General features: G+C 40.1%; 2 protein-coding genes across 4 annotated transcripts; one reads left to right on the forward strand and one right to left on the reverse strand.

The window, feature by feature from the left end:
* Positions 1-1,228: 1,228 nt before the first annotated feature.
* Positions 1,229-5,038, reverse strand: LOC149398005 (disease resistance protein RPM1-like). Of its 3 annotated transcripts, none has more exons than XR_016296995.1 (3): positions 2,154-5,038; positions 1,812-1,885; positions 1,229-1,707 (listed from the first exon to the last, which is right to left on the reverse strand). XR_016296995.1 is itself a non-coding variant. In XM_089614693.1 (2 exons), the coding sequence occupies exon 1, from the start codon at positions 4,951-4,953 to the stop codon at positions 2,155-2,157; it is 2,799 nt and encodes a 932-aa protein (XP_089470819.1). In that variant the 5' UTR covers positions 4,954-5,038; the 3' UTR covers positions 1,732-1,894; position 2,154. The 3 variants fall into 3 exon arrangements, 1 of the variants encoding a protein (XP_089470819.1); XR_016296994.1 differs by having other exon boundaries at positions 1,812-1,894; XM_089614693.1 differs by lacking the exon at positions 1,229-1,707 and having other exon boundaries at positions 1,732-1,894.
* A 14,870-nt stretch (positions 5,039-19,908) lies between these two features.
* LOC149398006 (S-adenosyl-L-methionine-dependent methyltransferases superfamily protein) lies at positions 19,909-22,917 on the forward strand. The gene is made up of 2 exons (XM_089615392.1): positions 19,909-20,060; positions 21,831-22,917. Exon 2 carries the CDS (start codon positions 21,893-21,895, stop codon positions 22,556-22,558), a length of 666 nt encoding a protein of 221 aa, XP_089471518.1. The 5' UTR covers positions 19,909-20,060; positions 21,831-21,892; the 3' UTR covers positions 22,559-22,917.
* The last annotated feature ends 284 nt before the right edge of the window (positions 22,918-23,201 follow it).

Raw genomic sequence — 23,201 nt, forward strand, 5'->3', positions numbered from 1 at the left:
GGTTCGGTCGAGACAGTGCGTTTACTGGGCTGTTTTATCCTGGGGGCGACGGGGCATTTTTTGAACTGCTGCACCGAGGCAGAGCCGCGAAACGTCTTAAAGAAAGCGACCTAGTCCGCGACTCAGCCGAGGCCTTTTTTCCGCTAATCTTTGTTTTGCAGGTACCGAAGTTTTACTTTCCACAGCGACGACGAAGTTCCGGCGACAACACAAAGTATCTATAATTATTACAAGATTCCCTTAACTCCTACACAATTAACATTTTGCCTCTTGTACTCACTTGAAAAACGTACAAAACAAATCTTGTAATTATGCATCGTGATAATCTGTCAAAAAATTTCAAACGGTGTTAAGCAATTAAGGGTAAAAATGTATTTTTATTTGTGTTTATATATTTTTTTAGTATTTTGTTTAAAATTAAAAAATATGATGTTTTTATTATTAGAATCTCTCTCTCTCTCTCTCTCTCTCTCTCTCTCTCTCAGCTAATCTAATCGTCAGAGTGCATCACGAGCTTGAAATCGCTCATCAATGGCACCAACACCGCAATCATCATCAAAATCAAACCATAACCATCACCGCCTCAAATTCCATGCTCGAAATCCTACCCATCTCCGAACCCCAACCCTTCCTTGCATACCACTTGATCGAAGTAATCGCCCGTAAAATTTTGATGGAAGCGTTAGTCGCTTAAAAAATACTATACTTTGACAATTCTGGTTCTGCTTTTAGAATCGAAATCTTTTTGTTGACAATTGCTTCTACAAGGCTTACAGATCATTTTTTTTTTTTTTTTGGCTGTGGGACATGGCTGTGAGTCTGTTTGAGATGGCCACTTAGCTTAGTAACCAGTCCTCTTTTAATGACTAACAAACAAGTACATATTTAGGTGTATGCTAATCTAATAAAAAGTTAAGAAGATGTCTTGTTGGCTAAGATCTATATATTTTCAGGTTATTTGTTTGCGTATGTGTGTGTATATGTTTTGTCGCTGTCCGATTGAAGTTGTCCTCGAACGAAGGTCTTGCAAAAGCCTTAGACAGGTTTATGATAATGCGTTATAACACAAAGTATTGTGAGTGAACAGCTAGGTTGAATATTTTTGATCAATAAGGTTTGATACTCTTAGAAACACATGCAAGGAATACGTAGTAAATAAGCATAAATAATAAAAGGTAAACTACCAGATTAAAGAACTGAGGTTTTCGTTATTCATTTATTCATGACCTCTAGGAAAGTATGAATTTATTTTTTGACCGACAATGGCTTGCAGTTCTGTAACAAACTGACATTGATGATTTTCAGTTAAGACGGAATATGGCTAAGCAAGATGTGTGAGTTTATACGTATGATCCAATAGTACCATTAGATCTAGACAGAAAAAACTGTTCTGTAATACAACAAAATTGGTTTATAAATTTAATGGCTAAGCAAGATGAGTGAGTTTGCTGATTCTAGTCATGCACAGCTCCAGATTCCACAAAAAAAAAAAAAAACAAAAAAACAAAAAAACAAAAAAACAAAAAAACAAAAACAAAAACAAAAACAAAACAAAACAAAACAAAAAACAAAAAACTAAAAACTAAAACAAAACAAAACAAACAAACAAACAAAAAACAAAAAACAAAAACAAAAAACCTGGCCCCAAATCCAATAGCAATGCTTGATGAATCTAAGCTTGATGACTAACTTCCTCAATGATTCAACCTGAAAAGTCAAGCCATAAGTTTGCTAATAGACCTATGAATCTCAAAGATATGGCAGAATGAAGAATGAGCAAAACCAACAAACCACATCATCAGAGTGAATACCTTTGATCGCAAAAACTGGAAATATTTCTCTTCGCTCTTTCCCACAAGCGAAGTGAACCGGCAGAGAATCCTCTCTGCTCTTCCTGCCATTTTTGTAAAGTAACACCCGAAAGTTAACAAAAATGTCAACAAAGCATACTTCTTTAACAATTCATGATGAATCATCTTAATTCAACAACAACAAAAAAAGAGCAGATCGATAAATGTGATCGACTTGAAATGCAAGTATGAATGGACTATGTCAATAAAACAGAGGGATAGAGATTAATTTTTAAATCAAGGATGTTGAAAATTGGCACGCATAATAAATAGGAATAAAAAAATAGTTGAAACAATACTTACATTAGTCTTGTCCTTCAAGATGTTGCAACAACTCTGAGCTGCCAAGCATGTAGGAATTCCAAAACGACCATTTTCCTGATGAGTACCCAAAGGTAACAGAAGATATGTGCTCAATTTTGCAGAATTCTGAACCTCCATTTGGTTGTAGAGCCATCACGAATTCCTTCGGCATATCATTAACTCTGAGTGATTTGAGGTTTGTCAGGTGTTGAAGATCGCAAGGCATTTCCTTCATCAACGGGGAAGGTCCGAACTTGAACTTCTCGAGAAGAGGCAACGCTCCTCTTTCAACCTTAATCACCTTTAATCCTTCCAAATTGTTTAATTCAAGATGCTTGACTTTTGGAAAACTTCCTTCCTCGAACTGCAATTCCTCTCCATCGTATGCCTGATGCATTTGAAGGAATGACAAATTGGATAAACCTTTGAGCAATTTCAGCGGCTCGTCGACTAGCCTCGTAAAGTTCAATACCAGCCCTTGCAGATTGCGAAGCTCGGAAACCCAAATCGGCAATCGTTGTAGTCGACAACTGAGATTGAAATAGTTCAAGAGAAGAGGAGGAGACGAAATGCAGTTCAAATCTAAAACCTCGTCCTTGTTGGCTGCGGCGAGAAATAACTGTTCAAGGTCGTTCATTTTCTCAATAGACACTCCAAGGGCTTCACATATCTTTTTTGTTACCTTCAAAACTCCAAGGCATCTTAGTTTACTAAGTTTTCCTAGCTCTTTGATGATATCAACTCTACCAGAATGTGCTTCGATAACACCCAGTGTTTGTAACTCTTCCAACAGTTTAATCCCTTCATGAATCCTCACCCCTATGAATGAGTTTACACTAAGTCTTCTCTCTTCATTGATTCTGCAGCCAAAAATGTGTCGCAATTTTTGTAGTTTATTGATCTCAAGCGGAAGCTCTCGCACTAAGGTATTACCGAGCTCCAATGTCTGGAGATTACGCAGCTTCCCAATGGACTTAGGGAGAGTCTTCACCTTTGTGCCTTTGAGGTTTAAGTATTTCAACTGCAACAAATTTCCAACTTCCTTCGGCAGATTATCAAGAGGACAGGCCTCAAAGTCAACCACCTTTAAAAGTTTACAACTTTCAAATACACCAACTACAAAAGAGTTTGAAACTTTGGAAGTATCAAAGAGAACAACAGAGCGAATCTTACAATCACACACATCTTTCAAAACGTTCCTTGTAGTATCATGAATTACTAAGCGGCGACTCTTCTCTTTGTCTCTTGACTTATTTTGGTTAATTACTTTACAAAAGCCCAACTCTTTTGTTTTTGTTAAAATCAACTCCCGTATTAAATCATGCACCTTGCATTGTCTTTTGAATCCAAACTCTAACTCAAACGCAACCAAATTTCTATCGATAAGCTCGATTAAGTATTCTTCGGCGATTTTTTCGAAGGTTTTATTTTCTCGAAATCTAATGAACCCTTCAGCAATCCAAACTCTGCATAATCTTCTTTGATCGACTGAAAAATCTTCTGGAAAAACACCGAAGTACAAGAAGCATAATTTTAGATGGTGAGGCAAATCATGATAACTGAGTAATAGAACTTTGGAAACACTCGATAGCTCATTGTTTTCTTGAAACTCATAGAGGAGATCGTCAAGCGTTTTTTTCCATTCTGTTTCGCACTTCTCTTTTTTTGACAATAAACCAGCTACAGCAACAATAGCAAGTGGCAAGCCTTGACATTTACTTAGAATTTCACGAGACAACGGTTCCAACTCTGGTGGACAATATGAATTCAAAAACGCCTTTTTACAGAACAATTCCCATGCTTGTTCTGTCGACCAAGTCTTTAGCTCTTTGACAATAACTTCAGATGACGGTGAATTAAAAGACTCTTTGACCTTAGATTTACGAGTCGTGAGAAGTATTCTACTACCATTGCTATTATCAGGCAAAGCATGCTTTATGACACTCCAAAAATCCATTTCCCACACATCGTCAAAAACAATCACGTACCTCTTTGCACGGAGAGAGCTTCTCAAGAGAGTGAAAGCTTCTTCAACCGAAATAATTTCTTGGTTAGGCGGGCAGATCCGAGTCATCAACATCTGGAGAATTCTGTCGATGTCGTACGATTGCGAAACAGTGACCCAAGCGTGATGGTCGAAGCCTCCTTTTTCAACAACATCTTGGTAAACTTTTCTGGCAAGAGTAGTTTTACCGATCCCGCCTTCACCCACAAGTGAAATCACGGTGCGTTCTCGTCGGCCTTCCACCAAACTTCTCAAAAGCTCATTAGACAAGATGTCAATGCCTACAAGCTCTTTTTCGTCAATGAAAAGAGAACCGATGCGCGGGTCGACTCGTGAAATTCCTTTCCCGCCACTCGAACCGCCTTGCTCGAAGGGTCTCAGCCCATAACTCAGACCTCTCTCCCTGATCTCGCATAATGACTCTTTAACATCTCGGATCTCGGCAGCTAAGTCGCGCTGAGTTTTGAAGGTCTTGACACAATGACTTGCCTTGAGCAGAGACCCGAAAAAACCGACTTCACTTTGACGGTGCTGCTCGGCGTAATAAGTGTATTCGTCGACGACGTCTTCGATGCGTTCCGCTTCTTCTCTGAGCTGTCTCATCCACACCTTCGTGGCGCCGCTGAGCTCTCCTCTGCCAGACTTGGCTTCGGCGTCGTGAAGAAGAGGCTCGATGATCTCCAACTCCTTTTGAAGACTCTTGACTTGCTTGTCAACTCCTTTCAAAGACTTGGCTTCATGGATCAGAAGATCAATCAATTTCTCAATGACAGAACTCAGCAAAGTCTCTACCATTGTGTGCTCTGATCAAAATCGCTCAACTTTCAGAGAAAAATTGAGATGCAGTGACGAAAAAAATTAAGACACTAGCATTGATATTTTGTATCATGAAATGAGTGGAGCAAAATAAACCGTGTTTTCTTCACTATAAGAAAACAAAATAAAAAAACAACGATATTGATTTTTTTTGTTGTTAATTGTACTAGGGGTTAGAATATGTACAAGGTGGGGACAAAGATAATTCAACTTTTTTGGTATTACGTTAATTAGGTATTCCATAATATTGACTGACTGTGTTTATTCTTTATATGGCTGCTCTCTTGCGTTCAATGTGCTCATCAACACTTCTACTCTTCTTCGTCTGAGCTAGCCATAACCTTTATTTTTTCAGCTTGCGTATTCATCACGCAAAATAGCCAACGTTTTAAAATTTTAAGTAAAATAGTCAATTTTAATGACGTAGCAATTAAATCAAATATTTGCTTCCGATTTTGCCCTTTTTTGAATTAATTTCGAAATAAAAAAGTAGTTAATAAAAAATCAAATTACTAGTTTTAAGGATTTGATTACCCATTAAAATCAATTATTTATTTTAATTTTATTCTTTTTTTTCTAAGTGTGCTCTCTCTCCCTACACGGTTCTTCAAATGGGTATAGACGAAGCGATCTCTAGAACCACGACCGATTTCCCGTCGCTGAACAACCTCCTCCGCCAGAAGTGGAGCTCTGCCACAGAGAGTCGCCGAAGACGCGCGATGAGGTTCTGGTTCTCCGCTGTAGAGAGTCGCCTGGCCGATGGTGTACAGAAGCTCGCCGGATCTTGACGTCCTCACGTGGGGAAGACGATGGACGACTCCTCGGCATGGATTTGAATCAAGCGACGAAGGCGCACAGAGAGGATAGTCTGCCACCGGATCTGAAGGAAGCGTCGTCGGAGACGTGTTGTGAGGAAGAATGCCGTCGGCGCCAGCGATCCCATTAGACGAGTGTCGACCCATGGAGATGTCAGGCCCAGATCTGCACGACGACGCGACCATCCCTCCGCCTTGATCTAGAATTCGCGAGGTTGGCTCAGCTCTCACCAGTGTTAATCCGTGTTAATGCATATTAATTTTGTTTTTTTATTTCGTAATTAATTCATGTTAATTCGATTTATTTCTATTTTTTCGTATTAATTTTGATTTATTTGTAGGAGAATTGGCGACTTTGTGTCTCCAGTCCGAGAATTGGCGGTTCGAGACGGATCGACGGAATATTGCGCAAATTGACTTGGCGTTGAAGACCGGCAGTGAAGATCGATGGTGAATATCTCGTAATATCTTTAGAGAATTTTTTAATCTATCAATGAAAGAGTTATTTATTGTAATATTTTCTATTTATTTATTTGTTTTTATTAAGTAATTTATATTTGGTAACCTTTTATTTTAAATGAATGGTATTATTGTCTCTTCAAGTGAGTTTATATGGTTTATTGGCTATTGTACAAAATGAAACTAACTTTGGTTATTTTGAAAATTTTATGTTTCAAATTGGCTATTATACTAACCCTAAGGGGTTGGTCTAGTGGTGAGAGCGATTCTTGAGATCTTGCACATCCCCGGTTCGATTCCCCCTGGACCTAATAATTGGGGTCACTGGGGTAGTCTCCCGGTTAATAATGTCTGGGCCTCATGGATATTAGTCGGGTCTAACCCGGACACCACGGTTATAAGAAAATAAAAAATAAAATAAAAATTGACTATTATACTCTAGCTTTTTTTCTTTTTCTTTTTTCTTTTTTTTTTTATGAATGCTCTTTGGTTTTAAGTTCTAAGTTTTTGTGTATGATCAGAACCAGACATACGCTTCGTATTTCGCATACATCAATCGAGTAGTGGTTCGTAAGAAACTTTGTAAATAGTGACCGATTCTATTGACATTTGTTTCTTACCCATAAGGCTAATTAGGTTTTTTTTCTTCATATTTTCTACGGTCCAAATTCATTCGTTATTTACACTGTTATTTTCAAAGCTACTTTTCACAACAGGAGTCTATGCGATTTAATTTCTTTGTGCTTCTGGAGTCCTTTCAAAAGACTTTGGATTCTCCATCTAGAGGCTCTATTCACTACAACATTAATATGCAGTTTTGGACAAAGACTTGGAATAAGACGCTAGAAGTCGTGTTTATTTTTAAGGTGTACATTAGACTAATAAGATGTCAAGAGGCTCGGGCCCGATCAGGGCTAAGCTTAAAGAATAGGACCTTAGGCTCAATCCAGAACCAAGCCCTCGACCTTTGGGATCAAGGATCGAGCTCAAGCGTGAGCTTGAAAAATGCTTAAACCAAACCTCAAAAGCTCAAACTATAATCATAAAAATAATATAAAAAAATATTTTTACAATTAAAAAAAATACACTTTTACTTGAAATAACAAAAAAAAAATAGTAAAAAATATTTATATCATTAATAATAAAATTGAATTTGTGTGTCAAAAGTAATTTTTAATACATAAAAACATAAACTTTTAACAAAAATAAAATATTTATTTTATTTAAAAAGTGTTGGGCGCGTACCGTGCCTAATTAGGGTCTGGCCGGGCACGAGTTGGGATAATTTGCCGGGCTTGAGGCTCAATACCTTAGGCCCAGTCCAGACCCTTCAACAAGCCGGTTCGACCCGATCATTTTCCGAAAAGGATTGGGCCGGCCCAAAACCTCCAAAAAAAAGGGTCGGACGGGCGGCCCGGACAACATTATGTTAGGCGCGACAGTAATGATTTTAGACGCAAAAGTTAAGTCTAAATCTAAATTTTCGTAAAATTTTGATTGCAACACTCTTTTATGATTGGAACCTTGTTGGTCTGTGCGAATTTCCATGCCATAGTTTTCATGATTTAGAGCTTCATATGTTTATGTGTTTGATACTTGAAAAATCCATTCACTTTGTTTTATTTTTCATGTCTTCATATGTTAGGTTCGAAAATCCACTTCAGAATTGGGGACTAATGGATGTTTGTGTAATTTTTTTATTTCAAAAATAAATAAAAAATAGAGAAACAACAAATCCAACAAGTCGCTGATCTTAAAGTATTAATAATTTTCCGACACGACTTCTCGGCATCTGTTTCTTCTCTAGCTTTTTGGCAGGATCATTTTTGTGTCTTCATTCCACGTATACAAATGCGACTTGTTTGTCGCGTCTGTTTCTTTTAGACACAGGCCAACAAACAGGATTAAAATCGCGTTTGTTTCTTTTAGACACGCACCAACAATTCTGAAGTCGCTTCCAAATTCGCATTGGCGTCTAAAGGCTTATTTTATCTCCGCAATGGCAATAACACTTGTTTGTTTCTCTATACATTTTAATAAAAAAACAAGAGGAAGTAACAAATTAAAGTAAATGTATTGCAAAATTGAGCTTATATTTTGAGTTTTTTTTTTTAAATAAAATGGTAATAAAACAAATTGAATTCATTTTTAACCATCAATCTAAACCCATATTACCCATCATGTTGTTACGTGTGTTGTTGGTTTTTTAGTGCAAGTATGTTTGACAAGATGTCTTGAAACATGTTCCAGGATATGTTGAGACATTTTGGCCACTGTGTGCAGAATTGTATTTATGGCAAGTTTCCTATTTTGCTAGAATGATTCGCGGAAGACCTTCTAAAATTATCTTCTCCGCGTGAATGGGTTAAGAAACCCTAATTCGACTCCAAAGGTGTTGACTACTATAAAAGTCAAGGTTCTGCCCTTGGTAGTCTTGATGCATTCATTATTACTTTTAGGGTTCTTAGACGTGCACGATCGGCGGACTGAGAAACTAATTATGTAATGTGTGTGGTGAAATTCTCTATACACTATTTCAGATCTATTAAATGTTAGAGGATTGTGTGGGTTCTGTGATTTCATGATTGAAGAGTTCACGAGCGTTCAGACTGAAGAACACCAAACACTTGTGAGAGTGTTTGAGAGTGTAAGTGAGGGAATCTCAAATTCAGGGGGAGCCTAAGTTGGAATTCAAGAGTAGTAATAGCAAAAATACCTTGAAGCGGGGATCATTCATATAAGTCTATTGTTGTACTATTGACTACTTTTCATATAGTAAATTTCATTTCCACTAGGCACACTACCCTTCAGAGTAGGTGATATTGCACCAAACTAGGTTATCATTCTTTGTGTTTTTTAATTTTACGCATTGTCTTTTATTTGTCTGTCTATTGCATTAGAACAGATTATCGCATACATTAACCTTATATTATGTGCGACATCTCGTCTCTCAATAAACAGAATTTTATATCTTTTTTTTTTAGTTTTTTTCACAACAGTTCTTATATTTTCATATATATGTTTAAGTAGCTCTTCTTCTCAACTCTTTTTTTTTTAATAGAGATGCACAGATAAATGATCCATTTGTAAATAATATTTTTGAATTTTCATATATCATCAGTAGAAAATGTACATAAAAAATATCAAATAAATTTATTTTCTCTTCCTCTCTCTTTCTCTTCATTAGCAGCCAATACCAGGCCACAAAATCATAGCAATGAAAATGTTTTGGAGCTATTTAAGAGATTAGAAAGACAGTGTGGGAAATGTCGGATGTAACTTTAGATACAAGGTAATCATAGAGATTATGACGGCACAACTTGGAATGTACCTTAAGAAGAATATCCCACCCTCCCAATCGAATATAAGCCCGGAAAGTGGATTGCAGAGAATACAATTTGATCTCAAAAAGTGACGGGGGCCATGAAAAGGAAACAAGGACATGAGGGCCTCATGACAATAAAGAATTATATGAGTAAAGCATAGGAGAAAAAGAAGAACCACTAGATCTTAAAACTCATCGCCACGAATCCATATGACTTTGAATCGCTTAATTATTATTTCATATATATATGAGGTAGATATAAGCCTTTCGAGTTTTGAAGAGAAGAAAAAAATGTAAACTCTAGAGAGAGTAGAGTGTGAAAATTAGAGAGTTACGGGAGATATGAAGTAAAAGAGTGAGTAATAAGACGGAATCTAAAATCTGGGATAAAATAATTGTTTTTTTTAATGGATTTGTAAAGAATATTTCGAAGTTAAATATGATTACCCAATTCATAAAGATATATTTATGTACAAAATAATTTACCTCACTCGCCGTGACAACTTGAAGGTTATTTGTTTAAAAAAAAATTGAAACGTTAGCTAAAATGAAATTAGTATGTTTCAAGTAGCCAGAGCCAGTCTAACAGATACTGAAGCCTTAGGTGAAAAATAAAAAATTAGGTCATTTCAAAGAAATGATGATATATTAAAAAATTAGGCATAATACTTTTTCCTCTATTTATTTTTATTTTTATTTATTAAAATGACGATATATTAACCAATTTCTCTACTCTTTAATTTATTTTTATTTTTTACATAACCCGAAACATATTTTTGACAAGACATGATTAATCTATGTTTTCATAAAGAAAATTAGCACACGCAAAATAAAAAACAAATAATCTAGCTAATAACAACTTTGTAAGAAAAAAAAACTCTATAAAAATCAAACTGTCTAAATAAAAAAGCAAGGAAAGATAGAACCTATGTTTTTCTTTTTAACTTCCCCAAATTGTAAGTGTCCAAAAAATCAAAGCTCTTTCTTTTCTTTAGTACACCACCAAGTTAATTCCAATTCCAATTCACGGTGATTTTATTTTCTACAGGCGACCCACGTACACGTAAGATTTAAAAATATTTGGAACGATATGGCTATATGATAGTTTGACGTTTCTGCTTGAAAAGAAAATAATGGGCTTTAAAGTTGTGTTCGTAGTAGTGTTTGGAATTGCTTGGGGAAATGTAATCAACTATGAGCAACTTTGATCCTTTTGATCAAAATAAATCAAACTATATTTTTAAACACTTCTACTAGTAGCAGCTGTAGACTTTAAATTTAAAATTGTTGTTATGTGTAATGGGCTGTTTTGTTTTTAAACATATAAATTTAATACAAAAATCATTTTAAAAAGGCATGAAACATGAAACATTAGTTAGTTAAAAAACAAACAGAATTTTTTTTTCAATTTATTATGTCAGATTTAAAAAATGTCGGACAAACAAAGGATTACCTTATTTTAATAAAATTTGTAACAATTAAGCCATTATAAACTTAACATTTGGGATAAAACCAACGTGAAAATTTTATGAAAAATAGTCAAATAGATGATTTGACACTTGAATAACCTATTTGAATTTTCCATTTTGTCATTTGTTACTTTTAACCAGTTTTTTTTCATCAAAATTTCAAAAAAACTTTATCTTCCTCATATGAACTCAAAATTGAGTGATTCTAAATCCTACGGAGTCGTGGCGAGGAGAGCTTCAAAAATAGACCCATTGTCATTAATTTTCGATTTTTAAATTATTCACGTTTGTTTTTGTTAATTATAGCATGTTTAATGAGGATATTTAAGTTAAATATGATAATCACTGTTTATTTTCCTAAACGTTTGCAAACGTTGGCTACATTCCAATTTTACAATTTATTTTTTGTTACAAATCTATAACGTCATTCTTTTATCGTGTTTGATACTTCTCCCTTGATAATTGGGCAGGAAACAAATCACATTTAATGCCTTTATTATCTCAATAATTTTGTATTATATATTTTTATTCCCCAAATAATATTTAGATTCTAAAATTAAACATGCGTTTTTTTTTTTTTTTCATTTACTCGTGTTATTAAGTCAAAATTATCAAGAGCATTTTTGAGAAGTTAAATTCACTTAACTGGGTCTATTTGACTATTACTTTAAAGCTGTATAAACTTTTGTTATTTTTATAGCCAAAATTTTAAAAGGCTACATCTCTCACTTGCCCTAAAAACAATGGGTTTATACTTTTTTGTTGTTGAAGTAACTTTAGGTAAGAGAAATAGCTAATAATATGTAATAAATTATATATGAAAATTTTCACAGATTAGGACACTTGTAATGTTGAATTGACAATGTAATCAACGTTTTAAGTATATTTAAAATCTAGTCATATTTGATTAAATAACATTATTGATCGGATAGCATTTTACATTAATTCTCCCAGTATTTTCATACGTAAATTTTGGTAAATGACTAATTTACCAAAATAAATGAAACGATTTTCATACTTTTTTTTCTTTGTAAAGTGATCATGAAAATGATAGAAAATATAACAAACTAACCCACTTGCAAGCTTCAACCCAAGTCCTAGGCAATTTAGACAATTGGTTAGGGTCCCATAATTTTATGGGAAAAAAGGCCTAATTTTAAAACATTAATAGTTTGAAATTGATGTTAATAAGTTGTGGGACTTTCTGATTGTTGTATCGATAGCTCTGTATCAGATCTTTTTCCACAAGAAATTCAAAAGCCAATATGCCACAAGAAATTAGGAAATGATCACAAGTAGTATCGATCCAAATAAATCAAATTATATTTTAGGATACTTTTAATATTAACTGTAGACATGAAAGTATACAGTTGTCATAAACTGTGTAATAAATAAACAAAAAAATTCTGTTTATATATAAAAGTTATCAATATTTTATGTTTTTGGGTTTTTTGTAATGAATTTGTTTATGTAAATATAAATAGCTGATATTATGTAATAAATAAACAAAAAAATTATGTTTGTTTTTGGGCAATTAGACCGGTAGTCTAATAGTTCACCCTTTTTTTAAAAATAGCAAAGTTTCAATTTATAGGAAAATGGCTCACTACACCCGAAATAAATTAATTAACTAAAGAGTAAATTAAATTAATTAAAGAATAAATTAAATTTACTCTTTAGTTAGTTAATTTACTACTGGCTTGGTGGATTATTTTGTTAATAAAATGAAACTTTGCCTATAATTTTTAAAGAAGCTAGGAGATTGCCTAGTTACAACAAATTCTTCTTTGATTTTAAATCGCCCGATATTTTATGCTTTTGAATAACAAAAAAATATATATTTAGACTAATAGAAAGACATGTCGTGTGTTTTTTTATCTGTTGAACTTCAACTTTCTATAAATTGTATTATGAGTTTGATATTTATGTATCGTTGAATGATATGAAGATTGTTGGTTTTTTTATTAACGGGACACCGGATCCATCCGACCCAGTACCGAAAAGTGTTAAGCAGTTAAACAGGTAACAAGTCTGACAATTTCTACCTGTTTATTCGTCGGGTATACCCGTTTTATGGCCTGTTTAAAAAACCGGATAAACGAGCCCGGATAACAAATTTATTTTTAACTAAATTCGAGTAACAGAATAGTTGGACCTTGCCGGACCCGGACTCGTTGCCACTACTATCCGTGTGTTTTCTTAGATAAAATATGTATAGTTTTAGATGGCGAGACTTAAAAAAGCTATATATAAAGAAATTGAATAGAAACTGCAACTAACTTTTGAAACAGAAAATAACATATCATTTATTAATAAAATATAATTTTTTTAAAATAGAAAAATCAACTAATTAAATCAGACTAAAACTAAAATAAATAAAAAATTATAATAGAAGAACAAAAAAGTAAATTGATGTGGTATCTAGCATAACTTAGTTGGTAATTCCACACCGCATCCAAAATGGAGATGGGTTCAATCCCACTAGTAGCGAAATTGATTAAAAAAAAATAAATTGATTAAATAAAAGTTGTCTAATAACTTGACTAGCTATTTAAAAATATGTAAATATTGTTTATTTATTTATTATTATTGAATGTTATTTCTTAATTGTCATAGTTTAGTTTCAAGTGGTAGTGCAATTCATTTGGCATCACATTTTCGGGTACCTTATACTAGGGATAGCAATTTGGTCCGGACACGAAACACGAAACGGTTATGACACGATTTAAAGCGGATTTTGATCTCAATAAATGGGTTGGTTCTTAATGGGGTCGAACACGCTAACGCGATTAAATAATGAGTCAAAACGACACGATTACGGTAACACAATTAAAATTCGATTAACACGATTATTAAATGGTCGACACGAAACACGATTACGACCCGCACAAATATTATCCAATTAATATGACCCAGTTAAATACGATTAATATTGTATATCTAATGTTGTCGCTGATTTTTGGACAACTATTTAGGAGCCAAAGACGGTTAGACCCAAGGCCGGACCAAGTGGTCTCGTCTTGACTCGAGCGTGTCGGACCCGGTATCCCGAGTCGTCCCTTAGCTGTGGATATTCCTTGAGTTCGTCAGAGTACCTGAAAAGGAGCAGAGAACACGTGAACTACAAAGGGGAAACAGGGGGGGGCCCCTGTTTACCTCTCCGACGCTCAACATTAGTGGGATTGAGGTGGTTTGTAGAGGGTTTAGTGTGTAGAGGTCGAGACTTGAGAGAAACGAGCGAGGTACGAGTTCGGCAGCGTTTCAGTGCTCAAGAATGGGTTACCTGGACCAAGGGGGGTGCCTTGGTATTTATAGGCAGCCAAGGGGTGGTTTGAAGACCCCTTGGCCGAGTGAGCAAGGTTGGGCCGGCCTTGGAGGAGGGCCGGCCATGGAGAGCCGGCCATGGAGGAAGGCCGGCCTTGGAGAGCCGGCCATGGAGGAGGGCCGGCCTTGGAGTGCCGGCCATGGAGAGCCGGCCATGGAGGAAGGCCGGCCTTGGAGTGCCGGCCATGGAGGAGGACCGGCCTTGGAGGGCCGGCCATGGAGAGCCGGCCATGGAGGGAGGCCGGCCTTGGAGTGCCGGCCTTGGAGTGCCGGCCGGCCATGGAGGAGGGCCGGCCTTGGAGTGCCGGCCATGGAGGGCCGGCCATGGAGGAAGGCCGGCCTTGGAGTGCCGGCCATGGGGGAGGGCCGGCCTTGGAGGGCCGGCCATGGAGAGCCGGCCATGGAGGGAGGCCGGCCTTGGAGTGTCGGCCGGCCATGGAGGAGGGCCGGCCTTGGAGTGTCGGCCATGGAGGGCCGGCTGAGCATATGGCCGGCCATTGGCCGGCTGACCTTTGGGCCGGCGACAGGCCAGCCAAGCATATGGCCGGCCGCTGGCCGGCTGAGCATATGGCCGGCCGCCGGCCGGCTGACCCTTGACCCGACCACTGGTTTGGGCCGGCCAAAGGCCGAGGCAAGGTTTCGCCGCTCGAGGCCTTGCACCGGTCGCATGGGTCGCTTTAGTCCCTGTCGATCCGAGACGGACCGACAACATTAGCCCCCCGAGTTTCCGGTCGAGCGTAGATCGAGTGGAAACTCAAAATCTACTCTTTATACGGATGCGGGATGAATGCTCTCGGGTTTGCGTCATGAGGAATGGCCTTTGCGCATCGCGAGGGACGACTTTTTTGTTTCGGGTTGATCGCGCGTGTCTCATTTTCTCGATCTACCAATGAGGGCGTGATCGATTAGCACGGCTTTATTGCGTTGTGCGCGTCTTATTTTCTCGACTTGCCAACGAAGGCATAATCGATTTGCACGTCTTTGTTGGTTTGTGCGCGTCTTGTTTTCTCGACCTGCCAACGAAGGCATAATCGATTTGCGCGTCTTTTTTGTTTTGTGCGCGTCTTGTTTTCTCGATTTGCCAACGAAGGCATAATCGATTTGCGCGTCTTTTTTGTTTTGTGCGCGTCTTGTTTTCTCGATTTGCCAACGAAGGCATAATCGATTTGCACGTCTTTGTCGTTTTGTGCGCGTCTTACTTTTCTCGACTTGCCGACGAAGGCATAGTCGATTTGCACGTCTTTGTCGTTTTGTGCGCGTCTTATGTTCTCGATTTGCCAACGAAGGCATAATCGATTTGCACGTCTTTGTCGTGTTGTGCGCGTCTTATGTTCTCGATTTGCCAACGAAGGCATAATCGATTTGCACGTCTTTGTCGTGTTGTGCGCGTCTTATGTTCTCGATTTGCCAACGAAGGCATAATCGATTTGCACGTCTTTGTCGTGTTGTGCGCGTCTTATGTTCTCGATTTGCCAACGAAGGCATAATCGATTTGCACGTCTTTTTTGTTATGTGCGCGTCTTGTTTTCTCGATTTGCCAACGAAGGCATAATCGATTTGCGCGTCTTTTTTGTATCTTTTTTTTTTTAGCATTGTTTCCCATTAGCCCCCCGAGTTTCTCGTGTACTCGTAGAGGAGACTAGAAATTATAATGCAGCAAGACAGAGACTTCGAGGTGAAATGTGATGCAATTATCATGCACAAATAGTCAAAAATTACATCCCTGGGCCATTGGCCTTATTGAAATTTGAGATTGTCTTAAAACCGGAAATAAAATGACATAATGAGAAAAGGGGACGGGCTTAGCCCACGACATGCAGCTGTGAGCTCTCCGGTTCTTCAATCGCTGCCTGGTCCATGACAGTCACCGTCTCCGGACCCTTCCTTCCCTGCCATGGATGGCCTTCGTGCACCGTGGCTGCCCCGACCGTTCTCAGGACATACTCTTTTAATTTCCCGTCTTGAATCAGGGCCTCGATCTGACGCCTAAGATGGTAGCACTCGGACGTCAGATGCCCGTGATCCTGGTGGTACTCACAGAACTTATTTCGATCCCTCTTCGCGGGGTCCTTCGCAAGGGGAGCCGGACTTCCTAGCTTGTCGCGGTGTAGAGCTAGGATCCGCTCTTACGGAGTGTTCAGCGGGGTGTACGTTGATAACGCTCGGAAGTTATCAACATGCGACGATCTTGGACCGGAGAGGGGGCGACCGTTAGGGGCCCGGCCTCCCTTGCTCCTCTTGCTTTGAGGGTCGGGGCGATCTTCGTCCCGTTCTTCGCGGTGGCGACTACCTTGTCCTCCTGACTTCCGGCCATCGCGGCCATCGAGATAGTCCTCGATTCCCATATGTGTGCGGGCTCTCGTCATCAGCTCCGCCATGTCTCGCGGGACTTGCCCGACAATGGACTTGAGGAAGTCGCTCGTGCGAACTCCCTCGGTAATCGCCGTGATGGCGTCCCTGTCGTCGAAGCCCTCGACTTTGTGAGACTCCTCGGTGAAGCGAGCGAGGTATTGTCTCAATGTCTCATCTCTCCCCTGTCGAATGGAGAGGAGGTGGGTCTTCGATTTCTTTTGTGCCACAAGCGTGGCAAAGCGAGCAAGGAAAGCCTCTCGCAAGGCCCGGAAGGACGGGATGCTTCCAGGCCTCAAACTTTGGAACCACTCAAAGCCCGACCCTGTGAGGGTCAGGCTGAAGGCTTGGCAGAGGGTGGCGTCCGTCTGCCCTTGCATCGTCATCCACGTCTCATAGTGTTGGACGTGGAAGTGGGGGTCCGTACGTCCATCATAGGGGGGAATGGACGGTAACTTAAAGTTTCCCACGCATGGCTGCGCGAGGACTTGTGCGGCGAAGGGAGAGTATGATTCCTCGATCCCTCCGTACGGCCTTTGCCTCCCTGATTCCCTCATCTCGATGATTTGGTTTTGGAGGCTCTGGATCATTGTGACCATATCAAGCCCGTTGGCAGGGCCAATTGTCGGGGCCACGGGGGTCACCGGTTGGCGTTCATTGGACGCTTGGTCCACGACATTGGCCTGAGGTCGGCCAAGAGTTGCGGCGGGGAGCGCGTCCCTTCGAGAATTTAGCCTTTGGCGGAGATCCTCCCCTCGGGAGTTTCTATGCACCGTCAAGCGCTCTCTAAGGTCCACGCTTGGTGCGTGACGAGGCGAGGTCGCCCTTGGTCGGGTCGTCCGGCGAGCGCTTCGGCTATCGGCTCCATCGTCGACCAGAGTCGCTCTCTCCTCGGCGAGGGGCCGTGTCCAGCCACCTCTTGAAACCGAGGGGGCGAGTCCCCGGGACTGTGACCGTGCCTGTTGTCGTGCCGGGCACAAAGGTTTGGCCAACGCACCGTTGGCCCTCTCGGGTCGCGTTTGAGCGAGGCTAGGGGTGGCCTCGTCGGTCCTCGACTCCTCCACGTACTCGGGGTCGGAGTAATCTTGAGCAGATCGATCCTCGACGTCGTAGCCGAGGAGACCGGCGATGAGGGAGCTGTCAACGCCGGGACGGTCAAGGAGCTCCGCGAGCCGCCGGGCCGTGTCCTCTCGGAGCTCGGCCTCGGGGTCGTTCACCGGGTTTTGGGGCTGGCTCTCGCTATCGCGAGGTTGCCCTTCAAGACGGTGCGCGAGGTTTCGGAGACCGTACCTCGAGCTCGTCGCTCGGGTACCCGCGGAGGTAGTGGGTAGATGACTCATCTCTCGAGAGTCGTGATAACAAAGGGAGAAAACTGGTAGAGGGAATGCGTCGTCAAGGTCGAGAGATCCCCTCCTTCTAGCGCTAAAATGTTGTCGCTGATTTTTGGACAACTATTTAGGAGCCAAAGACGGTTAGACCCAAGGCCGGACCAAGTGGTCTCGTCTTGACTCGAGCGTGTCGGACCCGGTATCCCGAGTCGTCCCTTAGCTGTGGATATCCCTTGAGTTCGTCAAAGTACCTGAAAAGGAGCAGAGAACACGTGAACTACAAAGGGGAAACAGGGGGGGGCCCTGTTTACCTCTCCGACGCTCAACATTAGTGGGATTGAGGTGGTTTATAGAGGGTTTAGTGTGTAGAGGTCGAGACTTGAGAGAAACGAGCGAGGTACGAGTTCGGCAGCGTTTCAGTGCTCAAGAATGGGTTACCTGGACCAAGGGGGGTGCCTTGGTATTTATAGGCAGCCAAGGGGTGGTTTGAAGACCCCTTGGCCGAGTGAGCAAGGTTGGGCCGGCCTTGGAGGAGGGCCGGCCATGGAGAGCCGGCCATGGAGGAGGGCCGGCCTTGGAGTGCCGGCCATGGAGAGCCGGCCATGGAGGAAGGCCGGCCTTGGAGTGTCGGCCATGGAGGAGGGCCGGCCTTGGAGGGCCGGCCATGGAGAGCCGGCCATGGAGGGAGGCCGGCCTTGGAGTGCCGGCCTTGGAGTGCCGGCCGGCCATGGAGGAGGGCCGGCCTTGGAGTGCCGGCCATGGAGGGCCGGCCATGGAGGAAGGCCGGCCTTGGAGTGCCGGCCATGGGGGAGGGCCGGCCTTGGAGGGCCGGCCATGGAGAGCCGGCCATGGAGGGAGGCCGGCCTTGGAGTGCCGGCCGGCCATGGAGGAGGGCCGGCCTTGGAGTGCCGGCCATGGAGGGCCGGCTGAGCATATGGCCGGCCATTGGCCGGCTGACCTTTGGGCCGGCGACAGGCCAGCCAAGCATATGGCCGGCCGCTGGCCGGCTGAGCATATGGCCGGCCGCCGGCCGGCTGACCCTTGACCCGACCACTGGTTTGGGCCGGCCAAAGGCCGAGGCAAGGTTTCGCCGCTCGAGGCCTTGCACCGGTCGCATGGGTCGCTTTAGTCCCTGTCGATCCGAGACGGACCGACAACATCTAAAATTATTAATTTATAACTATAAACATAAAATTGATATTATAAAATATGATTGAATAAATAAGATATATTCGTCTTAATATCAATATATGTATGATAACATATAGTCAATAGAATATCAATTGACTTCACGAGAGCAATAATAGTCTATCGAATTAGTTGTTTTTAATTACTAATTCAACTAGTATGTATAGTGGTGTTCTCATGATTCACAATTTACAATCACAATAACAATGATGCCATAACGTATCATATTCATTTTTTTAATTCAATTCATATGAACAATCACACTAATAATAGTCTCCTAATAATGTATCGTATTAATTTTATTTGATTTCAATTCAATTCAATTCATATCGAACCATCACAATTCACAATCACAATAACCATAGTCTCATAATAACATATCATATTCAATTTTATTTGATTTTAATTTTAATTTTATTCATATCGAACAATCACAATTACTATAATCTCATTGTATCATATTCTCATTGTTTGATTTTCGTGGATTGCTTGTTTTAGGACTCGGTTTGAATGGCTGATTATGGTTGTTCACAATCTATCTGGAATCATTTTGATAGACTATAAGACTCGATTTGTGGTTGTTTCTTGAAATTGGTTGTGCTTCATCGAAAATTGGCATTGAGACTATATATATATATACTTATTCTTTCTTACAGGTTTATACTAAGATAATTTTCAGCATAATGATTATTTTCACCGATACAATTTCTTAGGTGTTTTTGAAGAGAAGCCAAGTCAGGGAGATTTCCCCCACGCCTTTGTCTCTGTACATCGCTGCCGGATTCAGACGAGTCTCTCTGTATTCCGGCTGTCGCCACCGTGCCGTCCGGTGAGTTAAATCCTCTGTACTTCGTTTGTGAGTGTGTGCTTGTGGATTAGTTTAAATTGTTGAAGGTAACGATAGGTTTAGTTTTTATTCATTTTCCTTTGCTCTATGCAAGCATCTCTATTAAATACGAAGCGGTACAATTTTTTTATATTTTATGATTCGCTGCATCTCTATTGACACCAATAAGCGAGTCAATTGATGTCTCTCAAGTCTCAACCAAATGCTTTTCGTTCTTACTTTACAGCTTAGTTTTTCTCAGGGGTGGTAGATTCTTAGAGCATCTACAATGCATCTCTACTATAGAGATAGAGATGCATGCACAATGCATTTTCAATTTTTTCTCCATTCTTCAAATATGGAGATGAATGCAATAGTGTGTCTCCAAATATGGAGATGCACTATTTCATCTCTATATTTACCCCAAACTTTTAAAAATTATATTATTAGCCCAAAATTTAATTTATAACTACAATTTAATACTTATATGTATTATGTATTTATTTGTAAATTAGTGTATTCTAAAAATTATTAATTAAAAAAAAAACTCATACTTGAAAAAAGAAAATAAAATTACTACAATAGAAATCAACTATTGTGGGTTATTATTTAGCGGATGACATTTATCCAAAATGGTCAACTATTGTGCAAACTATTCGACACCCGCAAGGTCATAAGAAAAAATATTTCGCCACGCAACAAGAGGCATGTAGAAAAGACGTTGAGCGTGCATTTGGAGTTCTTCAATCGCGGTTTGCTATTATTGTGGGACCGGTACGTTTTTGGCGCAAAGAAATATTGCATGACATAATGACAACCTGCATCATTTTGCATAATATGATAATCGAAGACGAGCGTGATTTAAGTGCTCCAATCGAAGAAGAGACTGCACCGCCTCCAGAAGTTGAAATGGTGGTTGATGAAGATGTTCGGTTTCAACAATTTATGAGTAGATACAACCAAATCAGAGACAAAGATGCCCATTTTGCCCTACGTAATGCATTAATAGACCATCTGTGGGAGAGATATTCAAATTCTTAAGTCTATATTTATGTTTTTGTTAATCAATTAATAGCTTGTGGTGTGTTTTATTTATTTTTATTAATGTAATGCATTTACTTATGTTGTGGTGTGTTTTTTTTTATTATGAGATGTAATATTTTAATTTATGTACTCTATTTTCAATTAATATATTATCATATTTGTGCAATTAATGAATTTTTTTTTTAATTTTCGGATAGATTATTAATAATATCTACTAATATTAACAAAATTAATGGTGTTGGTCAAATTTACAATTTATAAAAATAATAATGGGTTAAAACTCAATTATAAAAAAATATAGTGGGGGATGATATATTTAGAATATTCTTTAAAGAAGATGTAAAATACTGTTCACTAATGTAAATATGTAAAATAAAGATGAAAAATAGAGATGGATTGTGGATGGTGTTAGGGTTTATTAACAACATTGGTATATCTGTCGACTATATTCTGGGAATTTGAATTGGAAAAAAAAAAAAAAAAAATTCTTGAATCGTTAGGGAAAAAAAAAAAAAACAGAATAAAACATAGAACTTCATTTGGAAACCCCAACTCATATGTGTGTGTGAATTTCATATTTACCTGCTCGTTACATTCTTAGTTAATTAGCTTACAATTTGAATATAAAAAATTTAAAAAAAAAAAAAAAAGACTCAATTTATTTAATTTGTACAGTGTGCCAAAAACTAAAAAAAATCTTGCTTTGTTTTCTTTTTCCTGTCTTTCTAGTTCTTACAATTTACCAAGCTATAGAAAGTTCTCAGCTTTAGCTCGATTGCATAGAAAAAAAAATGGCTTTCAAGACGGCCCAGATCCGGTTGGTGAGCTGTCACCCGGAGGTCTACGAGCCGTGCGACGACTCGTTCGCCCTCGTGGACGCCCTCCTGGCGGACCGGTCGAACCTCATCGACCTCGACCCCAGTCTCTGCCTCGAAGTGGGCTCCGGGAGCGGCTACGTCATAACCTCCCTCGCCCTAATCCTCCACGAATCGGGCCCCACGAAAGCCCATTTCCTCGCGACGGACACGAACCCGTTCGCGGCCCACGCGACCCGCGAGACCCTCGAGGCCCACGGGGTGGCGGGCCGCGCCGAGGCGGTGGTCGCTGACGTGGCGGCGGGCCTCGAGGCGCGGATCGGAGGGAGGGTCGACGTGATGGTCGTGAACCCGCCGTACGTCCCGACTCCCGAGGACGAGGTGGGCCGGGCCGGGATCGCGTCGGCGTGGGCCGGCGGAGAGGACGGGCGGGTCGTGATCGACCGGATTCTGACGGCGGCGGAGCGGCTTCTGTCGGAAAAAGGGTGGTTGTATCTCGTGACTCTGTCGTCGAATCGGCCGGTGGAGATTTGCGTCGAGATGCGGAGGAAAGGGTTCGCTTCGAGGATCGTTCTTCAGAGGTCCACCGACGAGGAGAGCCTCCACGTCATCAAGTTCTGGCGGGATCTCGAAGCGGAATAGAATGGTAGAAGCAGGGTTTTAGAGTGAATTTTATTTATTTATTCACATTGAAACTTTTTTTTTCTTACTTCATTGTGTCCATTCTCTATTGATGAGTCCTTGCAATTTGACTGTGATATGGTTTAGTACACAAGATTTATCAAGTTCTGGCAGGATTTCGACTCCGAGAATATAATTTGAGTAGAGTGATTGAAGCAGAGGGTTTTAGTGAGATTCTTTCATATCTTGTAATGTAAAAAATGTTATGAAATATTCTTGGGACATTGTATGTCCCCGATTTGATTCCCCCTGGGCGCGATAATTGTGGCCTCGTGGTTTTTTAGTCGGACACCGTGGTTATGAAAGAAAAAAATGTTATGAAATGATGTGAAAACAATGAATTTGTTTTCTTCCAAAGTGATTTTTTTTTCCCTTTTATCATTGTGTCCATTCTCTACTGAGAAGTCCTTGAAGTTTGACTGATATGGTTTAGTTCACAAGATTTATCATCTTCTGCATTACACGCTGTTTTGCCATTGTTCACACTCCAAGGAAACAGATTCATTGAGTACTCGCATAAAGGAAACAAATCATGGTCTCTTCATCAGAGATGTTAGTTCTTCACTCTGTTGAAATTTGATGTTCAGTTGTATCGAACAAACCA

Source organism: Urtica dioica, chromosome 5 (assembly GCF_054948205.1).
Source record: "Urtica dioica subsp. dioica isolate 48M chromosome 5, U.dioica_male_clone48M_v1_H2, whole genome shotgun sequence".
Lineage (NCBI taxonomy): Eukaryota > Viridiplantae > Streptophyta > Magnoliopsida > Rosales > Urticaceae > Urtica > Urtica dioica.

Bases quoted from the DNA above. Each gene is read 5' to 3' on its own strand.
- LOC149398005 (XM_089614693.1), bottom strand. From the start codon at position 4,953: ATGGTAGAGACTTTGCTGAGTTCTGTCATTGAGAAATTGATTGATCTT.
- LOC149398006 (XM_089615392.1), top strand. From the start codon at position 21,893: ATGGCTTTCAAGACGGCCCAGATCCGGTTGGTGAGCTGTCACCCGGAG.